Consider the following 20,967-nt stretch of genomic DNA (forward strand, 5'->3'; position numbering starts at 1 on the left):
TTTATCAATTTTGCTATTGATATATATAGAAAGAGCTAGACAGAGTTAGTGGACACAAAATAATTATGTGAAGCCACTTATCAAACCATAATTGATACTAATGCTATCTGACTTTGATACACAAACAACAACAGCAATACCCACACCATTGAACGAAATAAATTAGGTAATATAGTATAAATTAATTCAATTAAATAAAATAATAAAATTACCTTTGTGCGTGTTCTTTTCGTGAAGAAAATTATTCAATTTAAAACATTTGTAGGTCTAATTCTAACATTAGCATAAGTCATATAAGTCTTGTTTATGACTTATTTTTTAAATTTGTACATGCAAGTGTGAAAGCATAAGAAGTCTGAGAAATTTCTTTTTCTTTTACATGAAACCATTATTAATCACAGACGCTCTAAATAATTATCAGTATTCACTTAATAAAAATTAACGGTAAAAATACCTCAAATCAAATTAAGCAACAACCAAAGAACGGTCAAGTTTCTTAATATTGAGTGTATCATTTGGTATGAATGCAATCTCCATTTTCACAAGAATTAACATTTCATACTACTCCTTAATTAATGATATTAATTTAACACCATTTCCAACAAGTTTTTACGCGCCACACGTGCACATACGCAATACACGTACTTCGCGCACACGCTGCACACACACATTGTGCAGAATACACACAATGCACACCTACGTGCAGACACACACATGTACAGAATAGACGTGCATTTATGATTATGTATACAATATATTTATTGTGTGTATTTAGTAAGTATATGTACCGAACGGACCCTGATATTAGTTACACTACCTCAAAAAAGAAATAAGAAATAAGAATCCACTAATTATTAACTTTGAGATGGGGTAAGGACATGATTTTTATGAGAAGTAAAACTATATAGTAGTAATAAAAAGCCACCCCTATATATAAGTGGAGACACTTCCTATTTCTCAATCCTCTCTCTCTCTCACACACACAAACACACACTAAACTCCTTTTCTTATCTCCTCAAAGTTTCATGTGAAGCTTCACCAAAACATCTCATTCTTTGCTGTCTTCTCTCTCTCTCTCTCACACACACACACTAACACAAAAACCAACTAAAAATGGTGGGAAAAGAGAAATTGGTGATGATTTATTTCCTAATAAACATAATCCTAGTGAATTTTGCATGGGCTGAAGAAGATGAAGTGATAAATCCATCAAAATTGGAGATGTTTGTTGATGTACTTCCCGACATGCCTAGAATCAAAGGCTTCGATTTCGCCCACGATTCTCCAGTTCCGACCAACCTCAATATTGGAATGTATCAAAAACTTTGGGTATGTTTTTATTGTTTTTGCTCTAACAATTCTTTCAAATGTGTTCATAAACAGTAGCTCTATTTTAGATGATTCTTGATATAATCGATTACTTGTTACTGTTTCATTTTTTCAATTTATTTTATTAAGATAAATGTGTGACTTAATGTGACTTTTCCACTGATGATTCTTGATATAATCGATTACTTGTTACTGTTTCATTTTTTCAATTTATTTTATTAAGATAAATTTGTGACTTATTGTGACTTTTCCACTGATCCATTTTTCTTGTTGTTTTTGAAGTTGTAGAGCCCACTTTTGAACCAAGTGTTTTGCATTTATCTTTTTGCTATAACTGTTATAGCAAAAATAAAAGTATAGCTATTTATGAACCTATATGCAGATTTTCTTGTAATAAATGCTATTAAAACTATTTTACGGTTTATATGAAGTTGTAGATTAGTGTAACAGTATAACTAATAAATTTTTGGTATAAAGCAAAATAGTAAAAAATACTACTCCCTATATTTTCATAATTTTATCTATCTATTAAAAGACTAGAATGACCCATTAACTCTTTAATTTATTTTTGCCTACTTTATAAAGTAAAGCTGAGTTGGCCTTCTATTGTAGACCGAAATACTCAAGAAAGAATCTGATAAAGTTTCTCTTTTTTGTTGGAAATAAATACTTTTATTTAAATTTTTTTCCTCGTACGTTTTTTAGTAATGTGTTACTACATCTTTCCATACGTTTAGTGCTGTCTTTTTACATTTTTTAAGATTCATATTCACTAAAATAATATCTAATTCTTCTGAATAAAAAATACTTTTTTAATTAAAAAAGCTACTGGTGGGATTTATAGCAAAAGGTTTCTTTAAATAAAAAGAATAATCTTTTACGCAAAACAAAAGTTACACCAGGTATGTGAAAGAAGTAAATTTCCTAATGTAACGCAGAAAATATTCAAAATAGTGTGTTACTATATTAAGTAGTACTAGCATTTAAATAAATTCTGTCAATGTAGGAAATAAAGTTTTCCCACTAATCCACTATCACTTTACATTCAAATTTCTTTGACATTTTAGTACATATCAGCATCACTTTTTTGGTAGAAAGGAATAGTTTAAAACTACATTTTCACATAAAATAAATAAATAAATTTCAGACAAATGTAATTAATACACTCCACTTAGCAATCCCTATCAATTGTACCTTGTGACTCTGTCATTGACAAAAATTAATGCTGTTTCATTATTGTTCTTTCACATTTATTCATCCATAAATTTGATTTTTTTTATATGATGCAAATTTGTTTTTCTTTAATTGCAGAAATTTCATAGAGATTTACCTGCAACACCAGTTTTTGCATATGGCACAACAAAAGAAAATGCAACAGTTCCTGGGCCCACAATTGAAGCCCTTCATGGAATTCACACACACATAAAATGGATCAATTATCTCCCTTCAAAACACATACTACCATGGGACCCCACAATCCCAACAGCCACACCTCACAAGAGGAAGGGCATCCCCACCGTGGTGCACCTCCACGGCGGCGTCGACGAGCCCCAGAGCGACGGCCACTCGGGAGCATGGTTCACGGCCCGGTTCAAGGACCGGGGCCCGTCTTGGACGAGAAAAACCTACAACTACCACAACTTACAACACCCTGGGACACTATGGTACCACGACCACGCCATGGGGTTGACCAGGGTCAACCTCCTGGCTGGACTAGTTGGCGCCTACGTCATCCGCCAGCCAAGCCTTGAGCGGCCGCTTGGCCTCCCCTATGATGAGGAGTTTGACCGCCCGTTGGTCGTGTTTGACCGTAGCTTCAACAAGGACGGCTCGATCTACATGGACCCCAAGGGGAACAATCCAACCATCCATCCCCAGTGGCAGCCAGAGTACTTTGGCGACGCCATCGTGGTCAACGGGAAGGCGTGGCCTTACATGACCGTGCGACGAAGGAGATATAGGTTTAGAATCATCAACGCCAGTAACGCGAGGTTCTTCAACTTCTCCATCGACAACGGTCTGAAATTCGTCCACGTAGGATCCGACACAACGTACATTGAAAAGCCGATCACGACCAGTTCCTTTGTGCTAGCGCCGTCCGAGATTGCTGACGTGGTCGTTGACTTTTCAAAGTCAAAGTCAAAATCAGCAATATTGACCAACAGTGCAGCATATCCATACCCTTCAGGTGACCCGGTCAATGCAGCGAATAGCAAGGTCATGAAATTCATCATCAAATCCGAACACGAAGCTGACACCTCGACAATCCCAAAAAAACTGATCAAATATCCCCCACCAAGTCTATCTGCCACGGGGGCGCTGACAAGGCACATCGCTCTGTACGAGTACACGAGCCCCATCGATGAGCCCACACATCTCTACATCAATGGCTTGTCCTATGAGGCCCCGGCCACAGAGACGCCTAAAGTCGGCACCACAGAGATATGGAATGTGATCAATCTAACGGAGGACAACCATCCGTTGCACATACATTTGGGACTTTTCGTGGTTCTTGATCAGACGGAGCTGGTGGATGTGGACAAGTTTAAAGAGTGTATGTCGAAGTACAATGACGCTATCAAGTGTGGGGTCCACAAGTATGCTGTGGGCCGGAAAACAGAGGTTCCAGCCCACGAAAAGGGGTGGAAAAATGTGTTCAAGATGATGCCCGGACACATCACTAAGATACATGTGAGGTTTTCTTACATTCATTCGAACGAGTCGTATCCGTTCGACGCGACTGCTGAACCGGGTTATGTGTACCACTGTCACGTAAGTTCATTTCATTTCTATCTTTATTTCAGTTTTCGTACAAATTATTGCTTCGTGAGTATTGCATTTTTTATGATGATTCTTATTGAATTGGTTGCAGATTTTGGATCATGAGGATAATGCGATGATGAGGCCATTGAAGTTCACGCACTGATGGTGAAATGTGTTAATTTTGGTGTGGTGATTTGATATATAGTTTCAACTAAGGCAAAGTTTAAGAGTAATCTTGCAAATAGTGAGTGTGAAGATGTTGTGTAGCAATAGCTATATATATGATGTCTAATGTCCAAAATCAAGTATAAGTAGGAGGCATCACTATTCCTATTCGAACAACAATAATATACTACTCCATATTGATAAAGTGATTACTTTTAGTTTTTGAATTTTCAATATGAAGTTTTCTCTGGGCACGATTCTTTGAGTACTTCTATTAAATTAGATTTCAGCTTATTGACGATATTATTAAAGATACAATTAAGATGTTTCGACATTGCTGAAATAGTAAAACACAATTATTTTTTTTAAGGTTAATTAATGGCCAGATAATGTCAAATTTTGGTTCATCCCGCAATTTTAACAATCAAGCGGAAAAATCATTAAATTTAAATTTATCCTCATGATTATCCCATGACGAAGAATTTAAGTGAAATTGAATCCAATATGTAAGTCGATAGATCATACACAGATGTCTACAGTGATGGGTTAAATGTTGTCTTCAACTCATAAATAAAATGATAAGTTTAGTTGAAAAACATCATCAATATTATTACCCATAGACGACTATGTTTTTTTTTATTATAAGATAATTGATAACAAATCCAAATTTAATAAGACATTGCTAATGATAATTGATTGCTTACAACCTTGATTATTTCACTCCACTGATGCTCATCGCAGTCGATCTTGTAATCGCCGTGGTTGTTGAACCCCACACCACTTTTTTCCAGAATTGAGGTCACAGCAGAGTATTGCTTTTTCCATGTGTGAAGCTTCGATGTTATATGCGGGCTGGCTCTCAAACCAGAGTTCGGGAACTCGCGGCGCATGGATTCTTCCAACTTTGAAAGATATCCGACTCTGAAGCCGTTGTCGGCCTTCCATCCGGTCGCGACCAATTCCTTCAGAATAGCTATGAAGTGCATATCCTCCCTATCGCTCCATGCCCTATGAGAGCGGTCACCATGGTTCTGAACCCGCGAGGAACGCCCTCTTCCCAAAGCTGAAAACATTGACACGAATTAAATTTAAATAAAACGATGGCCGATTAACTTTTAAGTCAGATTAAATCAAATGAGGTGTACCTTGACGGCCACCGCCTCCTCCACGCCTGTGCTCGATGCGCATTGAATCCCCCATTGAATGACCTTCAATAAATGTGGTGGGTGTGCTGGATAATGGCTGGGACCCTGCTATTTATATATGAAACCTTCAATTTGACATATATATTTCATTTCCCGCTCCCATATTTGCAAAATTTGAGTTTAGCGCCTCCAGATTTAGATTGGCGGGGAATTATTTGAGACCATTTTCGAGTAGGGTTTCTAGAAGGGGCAAATCTGGTTTAACAACCAATAAGAGCATCCACAGTGGGACGGACTATAGCCCGCCCTAAGCGACGCCCTATGCACCGCCACATCAGCATTTTTATCCTCCTCTCATTCCACCTGCAGTGGAGCGAACTATAGCCCGCCCTAAGCGACGCCCTAAGCATATTACTTCTATTTTATATTTATATAATTTATGCAAATTTATCAAGCAAAATAAAAAAAATAAAAACAACACAATTAAGGCAAATCCTATATTTACTTAATTAAAAAAAAAGTTACACAATAAGAAATTTTAAAAAAAGTTACAAACTAAGAAATTAAAAAAAAAGCCCCATCAGCTCGTCTAGAGTAGTCCCAACCTCCGGCTAAGGCCATCGATCATCTGCTGGATGCCTTCTCTTTGAGTCGGGTTGGTCGCTTGCATGTGCGCGTCCAACAACGTCCTGTAGTCGGAGGAGGCCACCAAATCCGTATAGGCATGTGACGCAACCGAAGTCTCGCTCGGGGTCGCACTCAGGGTCGGGCTCGGGGGCTGGGGGGCTGGTCAGATGGCGCCGCGGCGGATGTGGTCGCCTTGCCCTTGGTCTTGGCAGCCTTGATGCCAGGGGGACGCCGGGAGGACATCGGTGTGCCGGAACTCTCATCGTCGAACACCGGATTGGTCGGTATTCGTCGGGTTCTATACCCGGCCATCGTGCACCACCGAACATCGGACTATTCGGATTTGGGTAATCTCCAGAATCCATTTTGCTTGAGAGTGAAGAGAGTGAAAAATGAAGTGAAAATGAGAGGTATATATAGGTTTTGAAAATTGAATAAAATTTTAAAAAAAAACCGAAAACGCGTCGCATCGTCCACAGTGGCTGACGATGGGGTATTATCCGCGCATCGTTCACGGACGATGTATCGGGCGCGGATGATGGTTAACCCATCGTCCGCGATGCTGCAGTGACGGACGATGCATCATCCGCCCCAATGCAAATGCTCTAAATGGGGAAAAAATTGACCAAATGAAGTTTATCCAAAAGTTTAAGGATTTCTACCAAATATGGGTTATGATAATGGGCTGACTTACCAATGCTGCAAAACTCGTGACGTGATATGATAGTATCCGCACTTGATCCACTTCATAATCCCTTCTATTTTCCTAACAGATGATATCCCAACCCCACTACAAAACGCGTGGGACGCCCTTAAATGATAAACCGGGATTCCTAAAATGGGACGGAGGGAGTATTGTTTTGTATTAAATGTCACCATTATCATAAATATATCTAAAACGATCGGATTTTATTATTATTTCATTTATTAATTTCAATCACATGATAATTATGAAATATTAAAAGTTCCACTTTATATTTTGGTTTTAGAAATTATGATGAGATCGAGTAGAAATGAAGAAAAAGTTATGATTCAAAAAATAGGAATGGGATAAAATCATAAAAGTGAATAAAGTAGTATAGGAAAACAGAAATAAAAGAGAAAAACTGAAAATATATAAACATCGTCTAAAAAAATAGTGATCATTATTTTATGTAATTTAATTTTTTCAGGCATTTAATAATTAAAAATGAAAGAGTATGAAAAAGAGAGAGATATAATCATTGTTGAGGCAGCAATGAAGGAGTTGTTGGAAGACAGACGGTCAACCGCCATGTCCACCGGCAACCCCTCCACCCGAATCCGACCCGCTCAAGCTCCACGAGAGCGACGTCGTCTGTGTTAGAGACCATTGCCAAGATGGCTCAGTCACTGCCAGCAATGCATCAGTGTCAAGCCTTGAGGAGCATTGTGTGAATGCTGTGTCCAGCGCACGAGAGAAAGTTGTCGATGGCTCCACACGAGCTGAGCTCGTGACTGTACCCAAGATCACAGCTAAGGTAGAGGACCACTCTTGTACTTGGAGAGACGTGGTGATCAAAGGGATAAAGAAGAAGGATGCTTTGCAGAGTTAGTTTTATTTAGTGGTATCATTATGGTTTGTCTTATACTTAACCTAGATTAGTTAAAGGTTCTAGATTGTTCCAACAATGGATATATGTATGAGCTCTTCGAGCATTTTGATTATGAAATGAAAAACAACAAATTTACACTCAAACTATTTTTGGTATTCTCTGCATTCACTTTCTTCTTCATGGATCCTACTGGATGTTTTCATGGTATCAGAGCAGGATCCTTTTGATCCTGTCTCTCCTACCCCTATAGTCTATTTTTCTTGTTTCTTTTCCAAAAATGGCCGAAGCTAATGAAGCAATACCAGTGGCAACACTACCACCTCTATCCTCTCAGTTACCTCCTATTTCAGTCAAACTAAGTGATGGAAATTTTCTTATGTGGCAACAACAGGTTGATGTTGTTGTTTATGGGTATGGTCTTGAAGGGTTTCTCACTGGAGAAACAGATCCACCTGAGCAGATGATTGCAGATCAGGATGGAGAAACTATGGTGCAAAATCCGACCTTTGTGTCATGGCAAAGGCAGGACAGGAGAGTAGCAGGATGGCTCTTGTCTTCTTTGTCTGAGAATGCCCTAACCTTGGTGGTGGGACTCAGATCTGCTAGAGACATTTGGAAGGCCCTAGAAACAAACTTTGCAAGCCGCTCTACAGCCAAAGTGATGCAATACAGACAGCAAATGCAAAACTTGAAGAAAGATGGACTCACTATGACAGAATATTTGGGTAAGATGAGGACTTATTTTGATCTACTTGGATCTGTTGGCTATAGAATTTCAGAAGGAGAGCAGGTGTTGCATATCATGGGAGGTCTTGGTCAAGACTATGATCCTGCAGTATGTGCAGTAACTTCAAGATCAGATCCTTCGAATGTTGCAGATGTCAGTGTATTTTTATTAAGTTTTGAGTCTAGGATGGAATCAACTAGAGCTCATTCTACCAGCTCAGATGGATCACAACCAACTCTAAATCTAGTTCAGCAACAACAGTCTGTGCAAAAGAGAGATCAACAAAATTTCAACAACAACAAGTTTGAGCAAGGCAGTGGAAGAGGTTTTGGAGGAAGAAATCAGAGAGGAGGTAGAGGTGGAAGAGGCTATGGCAGAGGAGGTAACAAGATTATTTGTCAGTTGTGTGAGAAGCCTGGTCACTCTACAGCAAAATGTTGCCATAGGTTTGAGCAAAATTACACTCCACCTCAACCCCAGTTCAGAGGAAATGCCCCTCAACAACAACAGCAAGGATTCTTCAATCCCTCAGCTCACTTGGTTCAGTCTGTGCCAAGATCTCCATCAGGTTCTTTCTCCATTGGAGCTCCATCAGAATTCAGTTATGGCTCCAATGCCTCTTCAAGTTGGTATCCAGATTCAGGAGCAACACACCACGTGTCAAATGATCTCAGCAATCTCAACATCAGCGCTGACTACACAGGAGGTAAGAATTTATTGCTTGGCAATGGGACTGCGGTTAATATTGCAAATATTGGAGAAAGTGCTTTTAAATCTCACTCAACTAGCTTTTCTGGAATTCTTTATCTTAAGAATCTCCTGCATGTTCCTAACATTACCAAAAATCTTCTAAGTGTTTCCAAGTTTGCTCAAGATAATTCTGTGTTCTTTGAGTTTCATCCCAGTTTCTGTTTTGTTAAGGATCTGAACACCAAGGAAATTGTGCTCAAAAGAACCCTTGATAGAGGCCTATATCATTTTCTAGTGGATCACACCCCAATCAAGAGAGACACTGTCTCCATTTCTGCTTCCAGTCCCGAGAGTCCAGCTGTTCATTCCCTGAGCTTGGCCAACTCAAAATCCAGCAGTAGTTCCAGTTCTGTTCCTAGCCTAGATTTGTCTTTGTGGCATAATAGATTAGGACATCCTACTCTTGATGTAGTTAGACTTGCTCTTAACAGTTGTAATGTTCCTTATGTTGCAATGAAAGACTCATTTCTTTGTCATCCTTGCTGTGTTTTCAAAGCTCATAAATTACCATATACTCTGTCCACTTCTCAATATAATTCTCCCCTTGAGCTTATTGATAGTGATCTTTGGGGACCATCTCCAGTAAAGTCTAGAAATGGATATTTATATTATGTTTCATTTGTTGACCATTTTTCTAGATTCACCTGGATATATTTGCTCAAAACCAAAAGTGATGTTACTTCAGTTTTCAAACAGTTCAAAGTAATGAGTGAGAACCTCTTAGGGACTAAAATTAAAATGTTGCAATCTGATTGGGGAGGTGAATATGAAGGTTTGGTTCCTTTCCTTAAAGAAAATGGGATCATCCATAAAGTCTCTTGTCCTTATACCCCAAAGCAAAACGGCCTAGCAGAGAGAAAACACAGACATATAGTTGAAACAGGTTTGGCCTTGTTAGCTCAATCTTCACTTCCTCAAAGATTTTGGGATGATGCCTTTGTTACTGCTGTTCATTTGATAAACCTCATGCCTTCTAAGGTAATCAAAAACATTTATCCTCATGAAAAACTCCTGCTCAAGAAGCCAAACTATTTTGGTTTAAGAGCTTTTAGGTGTCTATGTTTTCCCTTCACCAGACCATATAACAAACATAAACTACAATTTGTTCAGATCTGTGAAATGGACTTTCCTAAGATATAGTCACTGTCATAAAGGGTATAAGGTGCTTCTTCCTTATGGAAAATTGATCATTACTAGGGATGTCATTTTTGATGAATCGGTGTTTCCTTTTCAAGGTACTTCTGTTACATCTCCACATCATAACACATATCATTCTACTTCTGATAATTCAGCATCTTTACTCCCTCTCATTCATACCATTCCTCATACTGTTCCATCCTCTGATCAACCTGATAATCTCTCATCTTCAGCCTCAGAATCAAGTTCTGCTCTACACCATCTCATCATTCACATAGTTCACCATCATCAGCTACTCAATCTCTCCCTGCTGATCATTCAGTATATTCTCCATCATCAGCTCAGTTAGATTCTGCTCCTAATCCTGATCCACCAGCCAATACTTCCACTCACACCATGAGAACAAGGTCAAAATCTGGTATTGTTAAGCCTGAGGTCTTCACTATCGCTTTGTCTTCCTATCTTTTACCTAAATCTGCCTTAGAGGTCTTGCTTATTCCCATTTGGAAAGCTGTTATGCTGAGTGAATTTATTGCTCTTTTAAAGAATAAAACTTGGATATTAACAACTCTCCCACCAGGCAAGAACCTCATTGGTTGTACTTGGATTTTCAAAATCAAGTTTCATTTATATGGTGGCATTGCTAGACATAAGGCACGTTTGGTTGCTCAAGGTTTTTCTCAACAACCTGGTTTTGACTTCAATGAAACATTTAGTCCAGTTGTGAAGCCTACTACAATAAGAATTATTCTCAGCCTAGCAGTTTCTCTTGGCTGGACAGTGACTCACCTAGATGTGAACAATGCTTTCTTAAATGGTTAGTTGAAAGAAGATGTTTACATGAAGCAGCCTCTGGGTTTTGAGCAAGGTGGACCTCATCTTGTTTGTAAACTAAACAAGGCTATTTATGGCCTAAAACAAGCTTCTAGAGCTTGGTTCTTCACTGTCCACTCAGTACTTCTTAACCTTGGCTTTTCTCAGTCTAAGGCAGATGCTTCTATGTTCTTTAGGCAGCAAGGAAAGGATGTTATCTATCTACTTATCTATGTAGATGATATGCTAATCACTGGAAATTCTCAAACTTCAATCCAGAAAGTCATTGCTCAATTGAATTCCTTCTTTTCTTTAAAAGATCTTGGGGAGGTGAGCTTGTTCTTAGGTGTTGAAGTAGTCAAGGCTACTGATGGTGGACTTCATCTCTGTCAGTCTAATTACATCAAAGATCTTCTAAAGAAAGCAAATATGGTAGGTGCCAAAGGGTGTCCAACTCCTATGGTTACAAGCTCAGAGTTAAGTAAACATTCAGGCAACCAGTGTCTGACCCTAAACTTTATAGAAGCATAGTTGGAGCTCTTCAATATGCTTTCATTACCAGACCAGACATTAATTTTGCTATGAATAAGGTAAGTCAGTATATGGCAGAGCCATTGGATACACACTGGAAGGCAGTCAAGAGAATATTGAGGTATCTTTCAGGGACTCTAGATTATGGGATTCAAATTCGAAAATCAAATGGAGACATTTCAACCTTCTCTGACTCAGATTGGGCAGCAGATTTGGATGATAGAAGATCAACTACTGGAGTATGTGCCTACCATGGGAGAAATCTGATCTCTTGGTGTGTTAAGAAGCAAACTGTTGTAGCTAGATCAAGCACAGAAGCAGAGTACATAAGCTTGGCACAAGCAGCAGCAGAGGTGACATGGCTCACTTCATTACTTGGTGAACTTAGGATAAAGAAGAAGATCAGTCCTGTGATTTGGGTTGACAATACGAGTGCTATTGCTTTGGCATCGAATCATGTACTTCATGCAAGAACTAAACATATTGAATTGGATATGCATTTTGTCCGAGACAAGGTGTTGAATCAGGAAATAGAATTGAGGCATGTTCCTACAGCAGATCAGATCGCAGATATCTTTACTAAGCCCTTGAGTCATCAACCCTTCGTGAAGCTAAGAGAAAGATTGGATGTAGTCTCTTTAGCCTCCCTCGGATTGAGGGGGTGTGTTAGAGACCATTGCCAAGATGGCTCAGTCACTGCCAGCAATGCAACAGTGTCAAGCCTTGAGGAGCATTGTGTGAATGCTGTGTCCAGAGCACGAGAGAAAGTTGTCGATGGCTCCACACGAGCTGAGCTCGTGACTGTACCCAAGATCACAGCTAAGGTAGAGGACCACTCTTGTACTTGGAGAGACGTGGTGATCAAAGGGATAAAGAAGAAGGATGCTTTGCAGAGTTAGTTTTATTTAGTGGTATCATTATGGTTTGTCTTATACTTAACCTAGATTAGTTAAAGGTTCTAGATTGTTCCAACAATGGATATATGTATGAGCTCTTCGAGCATTTTGATTATGAAATGAAAAACAACAAATTTACACTCAAGCTATTTTTGGTATTCTCTGCATTCACTTTCTTCTTCATGGATCCTACTGGATGTTTTCAGTCTGGTCCTTCTCCTTCTCCTCCGCCGCAAATCCACCGTGATGCTCGCACCGGCGTCGAGGAAGGAGGAGATTCCCAATCCTCCGTCGAGGCTCCACCAATCGGCGCCGATGAACGTGTCGCAGATGCGTGAACGCCGATTTCGACGAGGCGGAGGACGACAGTGATGAAGAGGAGGAGATTGTGCCTCCGCACGTGATCATGGCGAGGTCGCACGTGACGTTCTCGGTGTTTGAAGGCGCCGGGAGGACGCTCAAGGGCGCGATCTGCGCCGCGTCCGCAACGCTATGTTTCAGGAAACAGGTTTTATCGATTGAAATTTGGGGGAAAAATTGAACGAAAATTTGGTTGCTATTCTTAGGTATGAAATAAGATGTTTTTCTAGTTTGATATCTTGAGTTTGACTCTAATTTGCCTTTTCCCATCACATCTTAGCCGCTCTTTGTCTCCTTTCCAACATGTATAAGAATATTAGGTTGAAAAAGACATTTATGGATATGCATGAATCTGAGATTCTCAGCGAAACAAAAGCAGATAACTAAAAAAGAACTTCATATTCTAAAATTTTCTTTTTATTTCACTCACTCTCATTTTGCAACTACAAAACTATCACCTAACAATCCTAAATAAGTCATGATGTTGTCCCAGGAAAGAAACTCGTACAAATTGGTGGATTAATCTTTGCCAAAGCAAGAATACAAGAAGGCAAAATCCATAACCCATCACCACAAATCAAACCTGATGCAACTGCAGGAACCATCAATCCAGCCTCCTTCCTATCTATTCTATTCCAAACATACACCCCCAAGCTCCCTATACATATGTCTATGGCGAAAGACGCCCCTACGAAGAACGGCACCGCCATGGCCATCGGGAGAGGCACGAATCTCCCGAGCCGCGCCGGTGCCGCGTCCCTCACCAGGTTCGCCAACACGGCGAACCCAAAAAACCCGTAGCATAGCCGCAAGCAATGGTGAGGCAAAGCGGAGAAGCCCTCCACGCCAAGAATTGCCATGTTTCGATACATGAGTGCGTAGGGCGCCTTGTAGATGCTATCCGGGCTCCCGACATCGAACGCCTTGTAGAAGAGGAAGAACGTGAGTGGCGCGATAATGCACCCGATGGCCGTGCCGACCGCCTGGCTAAGGAGCATCGCGCGCGGGGAGGTTAGCGTTAAATGCCCGGTTTTCATGTCTTGCATTAGGTCTGACGACATGGAGACCATCGACTTCACTAAACCGCACCCGATCAGCCCGGCAACGACGCCATTCTCCTCCCCGCCAAGAGCCGCAAGAACAAACAGGGCGACCTTGGCGTAATTAAACGACATGTTCATATCCGTTAGGCCGGTCCCGTAGGCGTTGCAGAAGCTCAAAGACGGCGCGAAGATGTACACGACGGCTATGTGGTACCACTTGAGCTGAGGGAACATGATTGGGATTATTATGACCGAGACGACCGAGAAAAAAATGTATCCGGAACAGGACACCCATAGCGGAATGCTCTCCCTCTTGAATACCTCGTTCCTTCGAACATCAGCCACGGATTGGTCCTTGTCGTTCGACTCTGTCATCACGGTCCGCATGCTACGGAATGTGAAGAACAGTGTCTTAACGAAGTTATAGAGGCCATCACCAAGAATCAGAGAGATTGAAGTGAAAACCTGTGAAATATGATAAGAACACACATTTTAGGCCGTCTTAGGTCAGATAACTCATAAATAAAACTATAAAAGAGTTATCTACCTTAGCAAACGGAAAAATAACAAGTTAGTACATAGATGCATACTTTGTAACCATTGAGACTCTTCATGCTACTTTCTTTGATGTCTTTGTGAAACCAATCCCCCTTGCGCCGGCCTATCAACGGCCACATTACGCCCCACGACAAGACTACTCCAAGAAGCAACGACACGTTCACTAGGTATGAACAGATCATTCCGGCCCCAACATAGGTCATGCTGAAGTCGAAGAAAAATCTGTCGAAATCTCAACGTTTCAAACTAGCTTCCAAACGTAAACTCATGAGACCGAAAAAGGTGTAGTTTGTACCGTACGTTTGCTTCCACGCTCTCAACCCGAACGTAGGGAAGTTGGCAAATCCGCAGTGCTCGCCACCCGAGTAGAACCACTGGAAGAAACTCCACATGAAACTGAACGAGGAGAACTTCACGAAGCCACGAACCTGTTTCCTGAGTGAAATCGAAAGCCATTTATCTAAAACACGCACACACACAAGGGTCGTAGTCTATGGCAAGAAAAGAGGAGAGAAGGCCTACTTGGCCATCTTGTCTCCTTTGGGAGTGTGGAATCCATTGATGAGAAGAGCAGTTGCAGTTCCACTTGGGTAGGGCAATTTGTAGTCTATGATCATCATCTGTCACAACATCAAAATGCCAAAATATTTAGATGAACATTATTTTTTCTTCCAATGTTAAAAAAATCAGCATACCTTTCTCAGAGGAACCAATGCTAATAGCCCAACAAAGCTAACCACAAACAAGAATCCCATCATCCAATCAAGCTCAGGTTCCTTCAAATTCGTAGGCGAATTCCCCTCTGTATCGACTCCCGCCTGCTCGTATATCTTCCTACTTAATGACAACAGGAAGGATGCACAGCCACCTGATGCCAAAAAAAGCATAGCATATGAATTAAACACAAAATCAAATGTTAAAAAAAAAAAAGGTTTTGTTCCAAGATGCTGCAAACCTCCGTAAGCGAGGCCATAACAAGCGACTGCACACGTCTGGATCACCGTGTTCTCCTGCCTAGTGAACGGTGTTGTGGTGAAATTGGATTTTTCGAGGAGTTTAGTCCATGTTCGCATGAAGACGAATGCAAGAAGCGCAGCTGAGATGTTGAGGTTTGGCACTATCCCGATTGTGAGATTGAGTTTCATCAACACGACACTGTAAATTGTTCCGATGAATAAACCAGCAATCATTCCTCGAATAGTGATCTGTTTCTTCCACGGCGGAATCCTCTTCATGTCATCCGGCAGCTCATCATTCTCATCCAAACTCAGAGTCTCAATCTCTGTGTTTTCACCATTCTCCATTTCTATATCGAATTCAACCACAATCACAATAAAAAACTAAACTAAGTTAAGTTTTTACTTTACAGCAAATGGCAATCAACATTAAATGAAGATTTATAGGAACAAAAATGGTTTTGGAAGAAAAAGACAGGTCTTTTTTCTTCTTCTGTCATAATCAAGAAGTCAAGAATTCAACATGAATGAATGCTAAAATGATCATTAATTGGTTTTGCAAGAAAAAGATTGTTTTCTTCTTCTGTCATAATCAAAAACCCAAGAATTCAACATGAATAAATACAAAAATGTAAAAATTGGTTTTGCAAGAAAAAGACTGCTTTTTTTCTTCTACTATAATCAAGAATTCAATGTGAATAAATACAAAAATGATCATTTTCATGTAAAAATTGTACAAATTGCCAGAAACCAACCTGAATTTGAAGCTTTCAAATTCAGTAGAAATAGTATATTAGATAGAGAGAATTGAGTTTGATGGATTCGATATTTAAGGATTATGTTGGTAATAATGTTGATTTGACTTGGTCATATGGAATAGTATTTCTTTTTTGATTTGCTAGTCAAAATGGTAATATATGTTGAAAGATCCTCTATCTAGTGCTTGATTAATGGAAAGACTAATTCTTGCCCTAAATATTGGATTTTGTGAAATTAAAGTGTAATCTATTGAAGGTCACTCCCTAGGTTTACGTGTGTAGTTTAGTCCATGTATGAATATGAGAAATAAAATGGAAATTGTAGATTGACCTGCTTTTGCTGAGGGTGTACATCATGTTTCTTTGAATTTTGTTTGAAGTCTTGAACAAGATTATATATTTTGTATCAAGTCATGCTTTATAGACATGGAATGTCTGGTGGTGTGCGGCCATAAATATCCAATTTATCTTGGTGTTGATTTATGTGATTTTTACATGGCTGTAAACGTTGTGTTCTCATTTTGGGTATATACTAGGATGCAAGATGAAGAGCCTTTGTTGCGACTTGGCTAGCTATTAGAGGAAAATTAGGATCGTCTTTGAATATACACCTTTAAATAGTACTCCGTGGAATTCGAATGTTGTGATTACTTGTGTTACCATTTTTGTTGTAATATCAGCTGACTAATAATTGTGGAACTTGATTATGTTATGCTTTTCATCTCAAAATTGCTACTAAGTTTTGCATTAATGGTACCAAACATGATGTTGTGACATGGGAAATAATATTAGTCTTTCGATTTAATTGACATTTTATCAAATGAATAAATAGTGGTATTGGTCCCGGAGAAAAAGGAAACATATACTCTCACCTCAGCAGTGGATGGAGTTAAATTCCTGAAGAAAGTTGGAAGCGATTTCATACAGCTGCAAATTCCCATTTTTCTTGTTTTACCTTTGAATTTTATTCCATCTTGTTCACCTTTGATCACTTTATTGTTGTATGCAGGGTGTTGATCCTAGGTTTGGCCATTTCTTCTTGGAGTGTAAGTTGAATATGTCAATATTTTTTCATTTCGAACACCCCCATCAATAGTTTAATTTATTAGATATAGCCTTACAGCTAGTGTTGTACAAAATCCATTTTGTGTTTGCTTGTAATAATCCCATTTTGGTTATTCATGTCTCTGAATATAAGTCGCCAGCTTCCACTTTTGGTCCAACAATGTTTCTGTCATCCGCTTAGATGCTATCCGGGCCAATGGGGATTGGATATCACAGGCCACGGTGACAGATGCAAAAGCCCGACGCGTCTGAAGGATTACGACCACCTTATTCCTATCGATGAAATCAATGTTGACATGGTATGTATATGTTTAATCAACTCATCAAACAATTTTTGTTGATTTTATGATTGAAATATTGCAGAAAAGCAAATCAAGGCAGTAATGACACACGTGTAGCATATTTGACTCTGGCTGTGAAAAAAGAAGCTGCAACTACTTCCACTCTCACTATCCCTGTCCCCGGCCTGGCCTTGACCCTTGGGACCTCCGCCACTGGATGGTTAAGCCTTCATTGTTCCAATTCTGCTACTATGAATATGTCTTGTTTTAACAAGTTTCATGTCGAACAAGTCTCATATCTAACTATTTCTATATTATTTGCCTTGATTGTTCCATTTCTTCTACTACTGTGCTTTTGTCCAATAATGCTACATATGTTGTTGAATTGGTTGTGTGCTTATAATCTGTATGGATTGACGGCATTCGGTTGGGGAGATTAGCTGAATATAATCTGGCTGACAACTTTAATTTTGTGTTCGGTAGCCAATGTTGGAAATTGTGTTGGCCCAATACTAAATAATGGCTCGTGGCTGGCCCGTCCACATCATATAATTTTCTGCATTGAAATACCAACTATTCATCGGAGCTCCAACCCTCCGATTTTGCTCCACATTATTTCTTTCCAATATTAATTTGGTCTTATAGAAAGCCCATTTCAACCAATCCAACTAGTACTAATTTATCCGAGCAACCGAACGTAGCCAATAGTTGACTAAATTAATTCTACTTTGTTATTTACACTAATCACCTTCGCTACGGTTCAGTTTAAAGATGTTTGCTCTCTCATTTGATATTTGGGCCTATAGCCCTTAAATCAAGAACTATATATAAGCCCAAAAGTATAATTAAGTTTTTTTTTTTTTTGTGTAGTACTACAATTTATATAGATTTTGTAATGTTCTTGCGACATGATAAGTATGATTAAAACTAATGGGAATGAAAAGATTTCCTATATAAAATAAAGGGAAAAAAAATTGCACTTCAATCAATGGCCGTCCAAACGTGTGTATGAATATATTGTCAGATTTAATGAATTTGGAAGGTATATGTATACAATAATAGTTAGCTGGTATGTTTATTTTTTTGTTTACTTGTCTGGAATAATGATTAGTGGATATACATAGTTAGGCCTACTTATTCGGCCGGTTCCGATTCTACCCGATCCGGTTGACCGGGTACCCGGTTGCAAAATCTCATGAATCTCGGAACCGGAACCGGATCCGGAACCGTCCGATTCCGGTTTGGAACCGACCGGGTAAGAACCGGCCGGTACCGGTTCCGAACCGGAACCGATTTGTAGTTTTAATTTTAATTTAAGTATACTAATTAACGAAAAGTTGTTTATTATTTACCTAATTTTAATCTGACATTAAACTAGATTTAACTTATATATAACAAAAAATTACATAATCTCCACTTAGTATCAAGAAATTTGATTCTCACGTTAGCCCACGAGTTGTCTGTGATGTCAAACCAGAGTCACGGTATATTCTTTCGCACGTTTCCTCGATTAGTAACCTCCACCCTTGACTCCTCTAAGAGCTTTCGTGATCTGTTAAAATTATTTTTGTTTAAGGCATTCAAAGTATAATGGTAAATAATGATCCAAACACATAAATTGGAAAATTATATAGTCAAACCAAGAGTAGCATTTATTTTAAGCAATAGCAAAGGAATACATTCAGTAAAACTAAAGAATCAAAACCAACCTTGATAATAATAAATGAATTACCGTTAATTACTATACTTCAATTTTAATAAAAAAAATTAAATTTAATATATATTATTCAGTTCCGAATAAGAACCGATCGGTTCCGGATAGAACCGAAACCGGAATTTATGAAAACATTAGAACCGGTACCGGAACCGGAACCGGATTCTCCGGGTCCGGTTCTTCGATTACCCGATCGGTTCCGGTTCCGATTCCGGGTACCCGAGAACCGGAGAACCGGTTAAGCAGGCTTGTATATAGTATTTCAAAATAGAGATTTTTTGGAGCGTATCTCTAATAATTATAATTTGACACCTACCTCACCGCTGCTTCTTCTGAAAATTAAAACATTCGCTTATATAATACTACTACTATTTATTATTTAAAAAAATATTATTATATTTATAAAATTAATATGTAAATAAGAGATACATATTTTATTAACTTATAACCTATATTGTTTATATATAAAGTTGTTTTTTCCTATCGTAAACTGCAATGTTGAAAATACAATAAAATTTTTAACTTGGTGGCGCTATTATACATAGATGCAGATAGGATCCAATTTTTTTTTTCCTTTTTAAAAAATAATCCGTATATGAAGGAGGAAATTACAATTAACGTCAAGAGGGTTTGAACTCGGAACCTCATACATTGATGTCTAAGCTCATTGCCATTAGAACAAAGGCTCTGAACAAATGCAAATAGGATCCAATTAAATAAGAAACATGTGCTCTCGTCTCATTTATATTTGTGATTAGTTGTGTATTTGTTTTCTAACAACTACTACCTCTATCCACCAAAATTTGTCCCATTTATCTATTTCCGTCCGTCCTCCAAAATTTGTCTTATTTCACTTTTACCATTTTTGGTAGTGGACCTCATCTTCCACTAACTTATTCTACTCATATTTTATTATAAAACTAATATATAAAAATATGACCCACAATCCACTAACTTTTTCAACTCACTTTCCATTACATTTCTTAAAACCTGTGTCGGGTCAAAGTGGGACAAATTTTGGTGGACGGAAGTAGTATTTACTTTTTTGATGAAAAAAAATACTCCCTTCGTCCCTGATTAATTGTCACTTTTTGACTGGTCACGAGTTTTAAGAAATGTAAAAAAAAGTTGGTTGAAAAAATTAGTGGATTGTGGGACCCCTTTTGTTATATAGATTTTATAATAAAATGTGAGTAAAGTGTGTTAGTGGAATGTGAGACCTACTTATCATTTGTGGTAAAAATGAAGTGTGACAATTATTAAGGAATGGACTGAAATAGAAAAAAGTGACAATTAATCGGGGACGAAGGAAGTAAACAATAATAAATAGATGAGTAGAGATAAAGAGCAAATGAGCTGTTTTGTATTATTCCTTAAAGCAAAAAAGTTTGGTTGCCTAATAAGTCCCTCAAAAGGGGGCCATTTTTCAACATAGAATTCGCACTACCGCATATAATTTCCCAATATGTTATGATGTGTTTGATAAATAAAAATATTAAATATTATTACAGCATATAGTTTCTTAACAACCATACATTATATTCTGTCAACTGTACTCGTTTTTTTTTGTTTTCTATAAAATATATTAACCAATTTCTCCTTTTTTTTAGCCCCAAAATCTACCCTATTTTTTTCTATATCTCTCTCTCAACAAAATACTTTCTTCCGATTTGGGCGTTGGTGCGAATTCATTATTGAAAATGTCGTACGTGTAAATTAAATCAATATAATATTTATTCTGTCTTGTAATAAGTGTTTTATTTATAATCGACATA

The 20,967-nt window shown here is 38.5% G+C and overlaps 3 protein-coding genes and 1 long non-coding RNA gene across 4 annotated transcripts; 2 read left to right on the forward strand and 2 right to left on the reverse strand.

The window, feature by feature from the left end:
• Nucleotides 1-958: 958 nt before the first annotated feature.
• On the forward strand, nucleotides 959-4,491 carry LOC125216696 (multicopper oxidase LPR2-like). Its single transcript, XM_048118456.2, has 3 exons — nucleotides 959-1,329; nucleotides 2,641-4,101; nucleotides 4,202-4,491. The coding sequence occupies exons 1-3, from the start codon at nucleotides 1,114-1,116 to the stop codon at nucleotides 4,253-4,255; spliced, it is 1,731 nt and encodes a 576-aa protein (XP_047974413.1). The 5' UTR covers nucleotides 959-1,113; the 3' UTR covers nucleotides 4,256-4,491.
• Nucleotides 4,492-4,840: 349 nt separating this feature from the next.
• Nucleotides 4,841-5,602, reverse strand: LOC125216348 (uncharacterized). The gene is made up of 2 exons (XM_048118038.2): nucleotides 5,403-5,602; nucleotides 4,841-5,320 (listed from the first exon to the last, which is right to left on the reverse strand). The coding sequence occupies exons 1-2, from the start codon at nucleotides 5,455-5,457 to the stop codon at nucleotides 4,926-4,928; spliced, it is 450 nt and encodes a 149-aa protein (XP_047973995.1). The 5' UTR covers nucleotides 5,458-5,602; the 3' UTR covers nucleotides 4,841-4,925.
• Nucleotides 5,603-13,245: 7,643 nt separating this feature from the next.
• Nucleotides 13,246-15,851, reverse strand: LOC125210071 (metal-nicotianamine transporter YSL3-like). Its single transcript, XM_048109653.2, has 6 exons — nucleotides 15,374-15,851; nucleotides 15,114-15,286; nucleotides 14,941-15,038; nucleotides 14,719-14,853; nucleotides 14,451-14,640; nucleotides 13,246-14,325 (listed from the first exon to the last, which is right to left on the reverse strand). The coding sequence occupies exons 1-6, from the start codon at nucleotides 15,720-15,722 to the stop codon at nucleotides 13,294-13,296; spliced, it is 1,977 nt and encodes a 658-aa protein (XP_047965610.1). The 5' UTR covers nucleotides 15,723-15,851; the 3' UTR covers nucleotides 13,246-13,293.
• An 870-nt stretch (nucleotides 15,852-16,721) lies between these two features.
• Nucleotides 16,722-17,772, forward strand: LOC148930852 (uncharacterized). The gene is made up of 3 exons (XR_016136460.1): nucleotides 16,722-17,178; nucleotides 17,331-17,496; nucleotides 17,561-17,772. It is a non-coding gene; the product is annotated as an uncharacterized LOC148930852 (long non-coding RNA).
• Nucleotides 17,773-20,967: the final 3,195 nt, after the last annotated feature.

The sequence above is a fragment of the Salvia hispanica genome, chromosome 3, assembly GCF_029641045.1.
Source record: "Salvia hispanica isolate PSC_SH4W2 chromosome 3, Shi_PSC_v1, whole genome shotgun sequence".
In the NCBI taxonomy this organism is placed as follows: Eukaryota; Viridiplantae; Streptophyta; class Magnoliopsida; order Lamiales; family Lamiaceae; genus Salvia; species Salvia hispanica.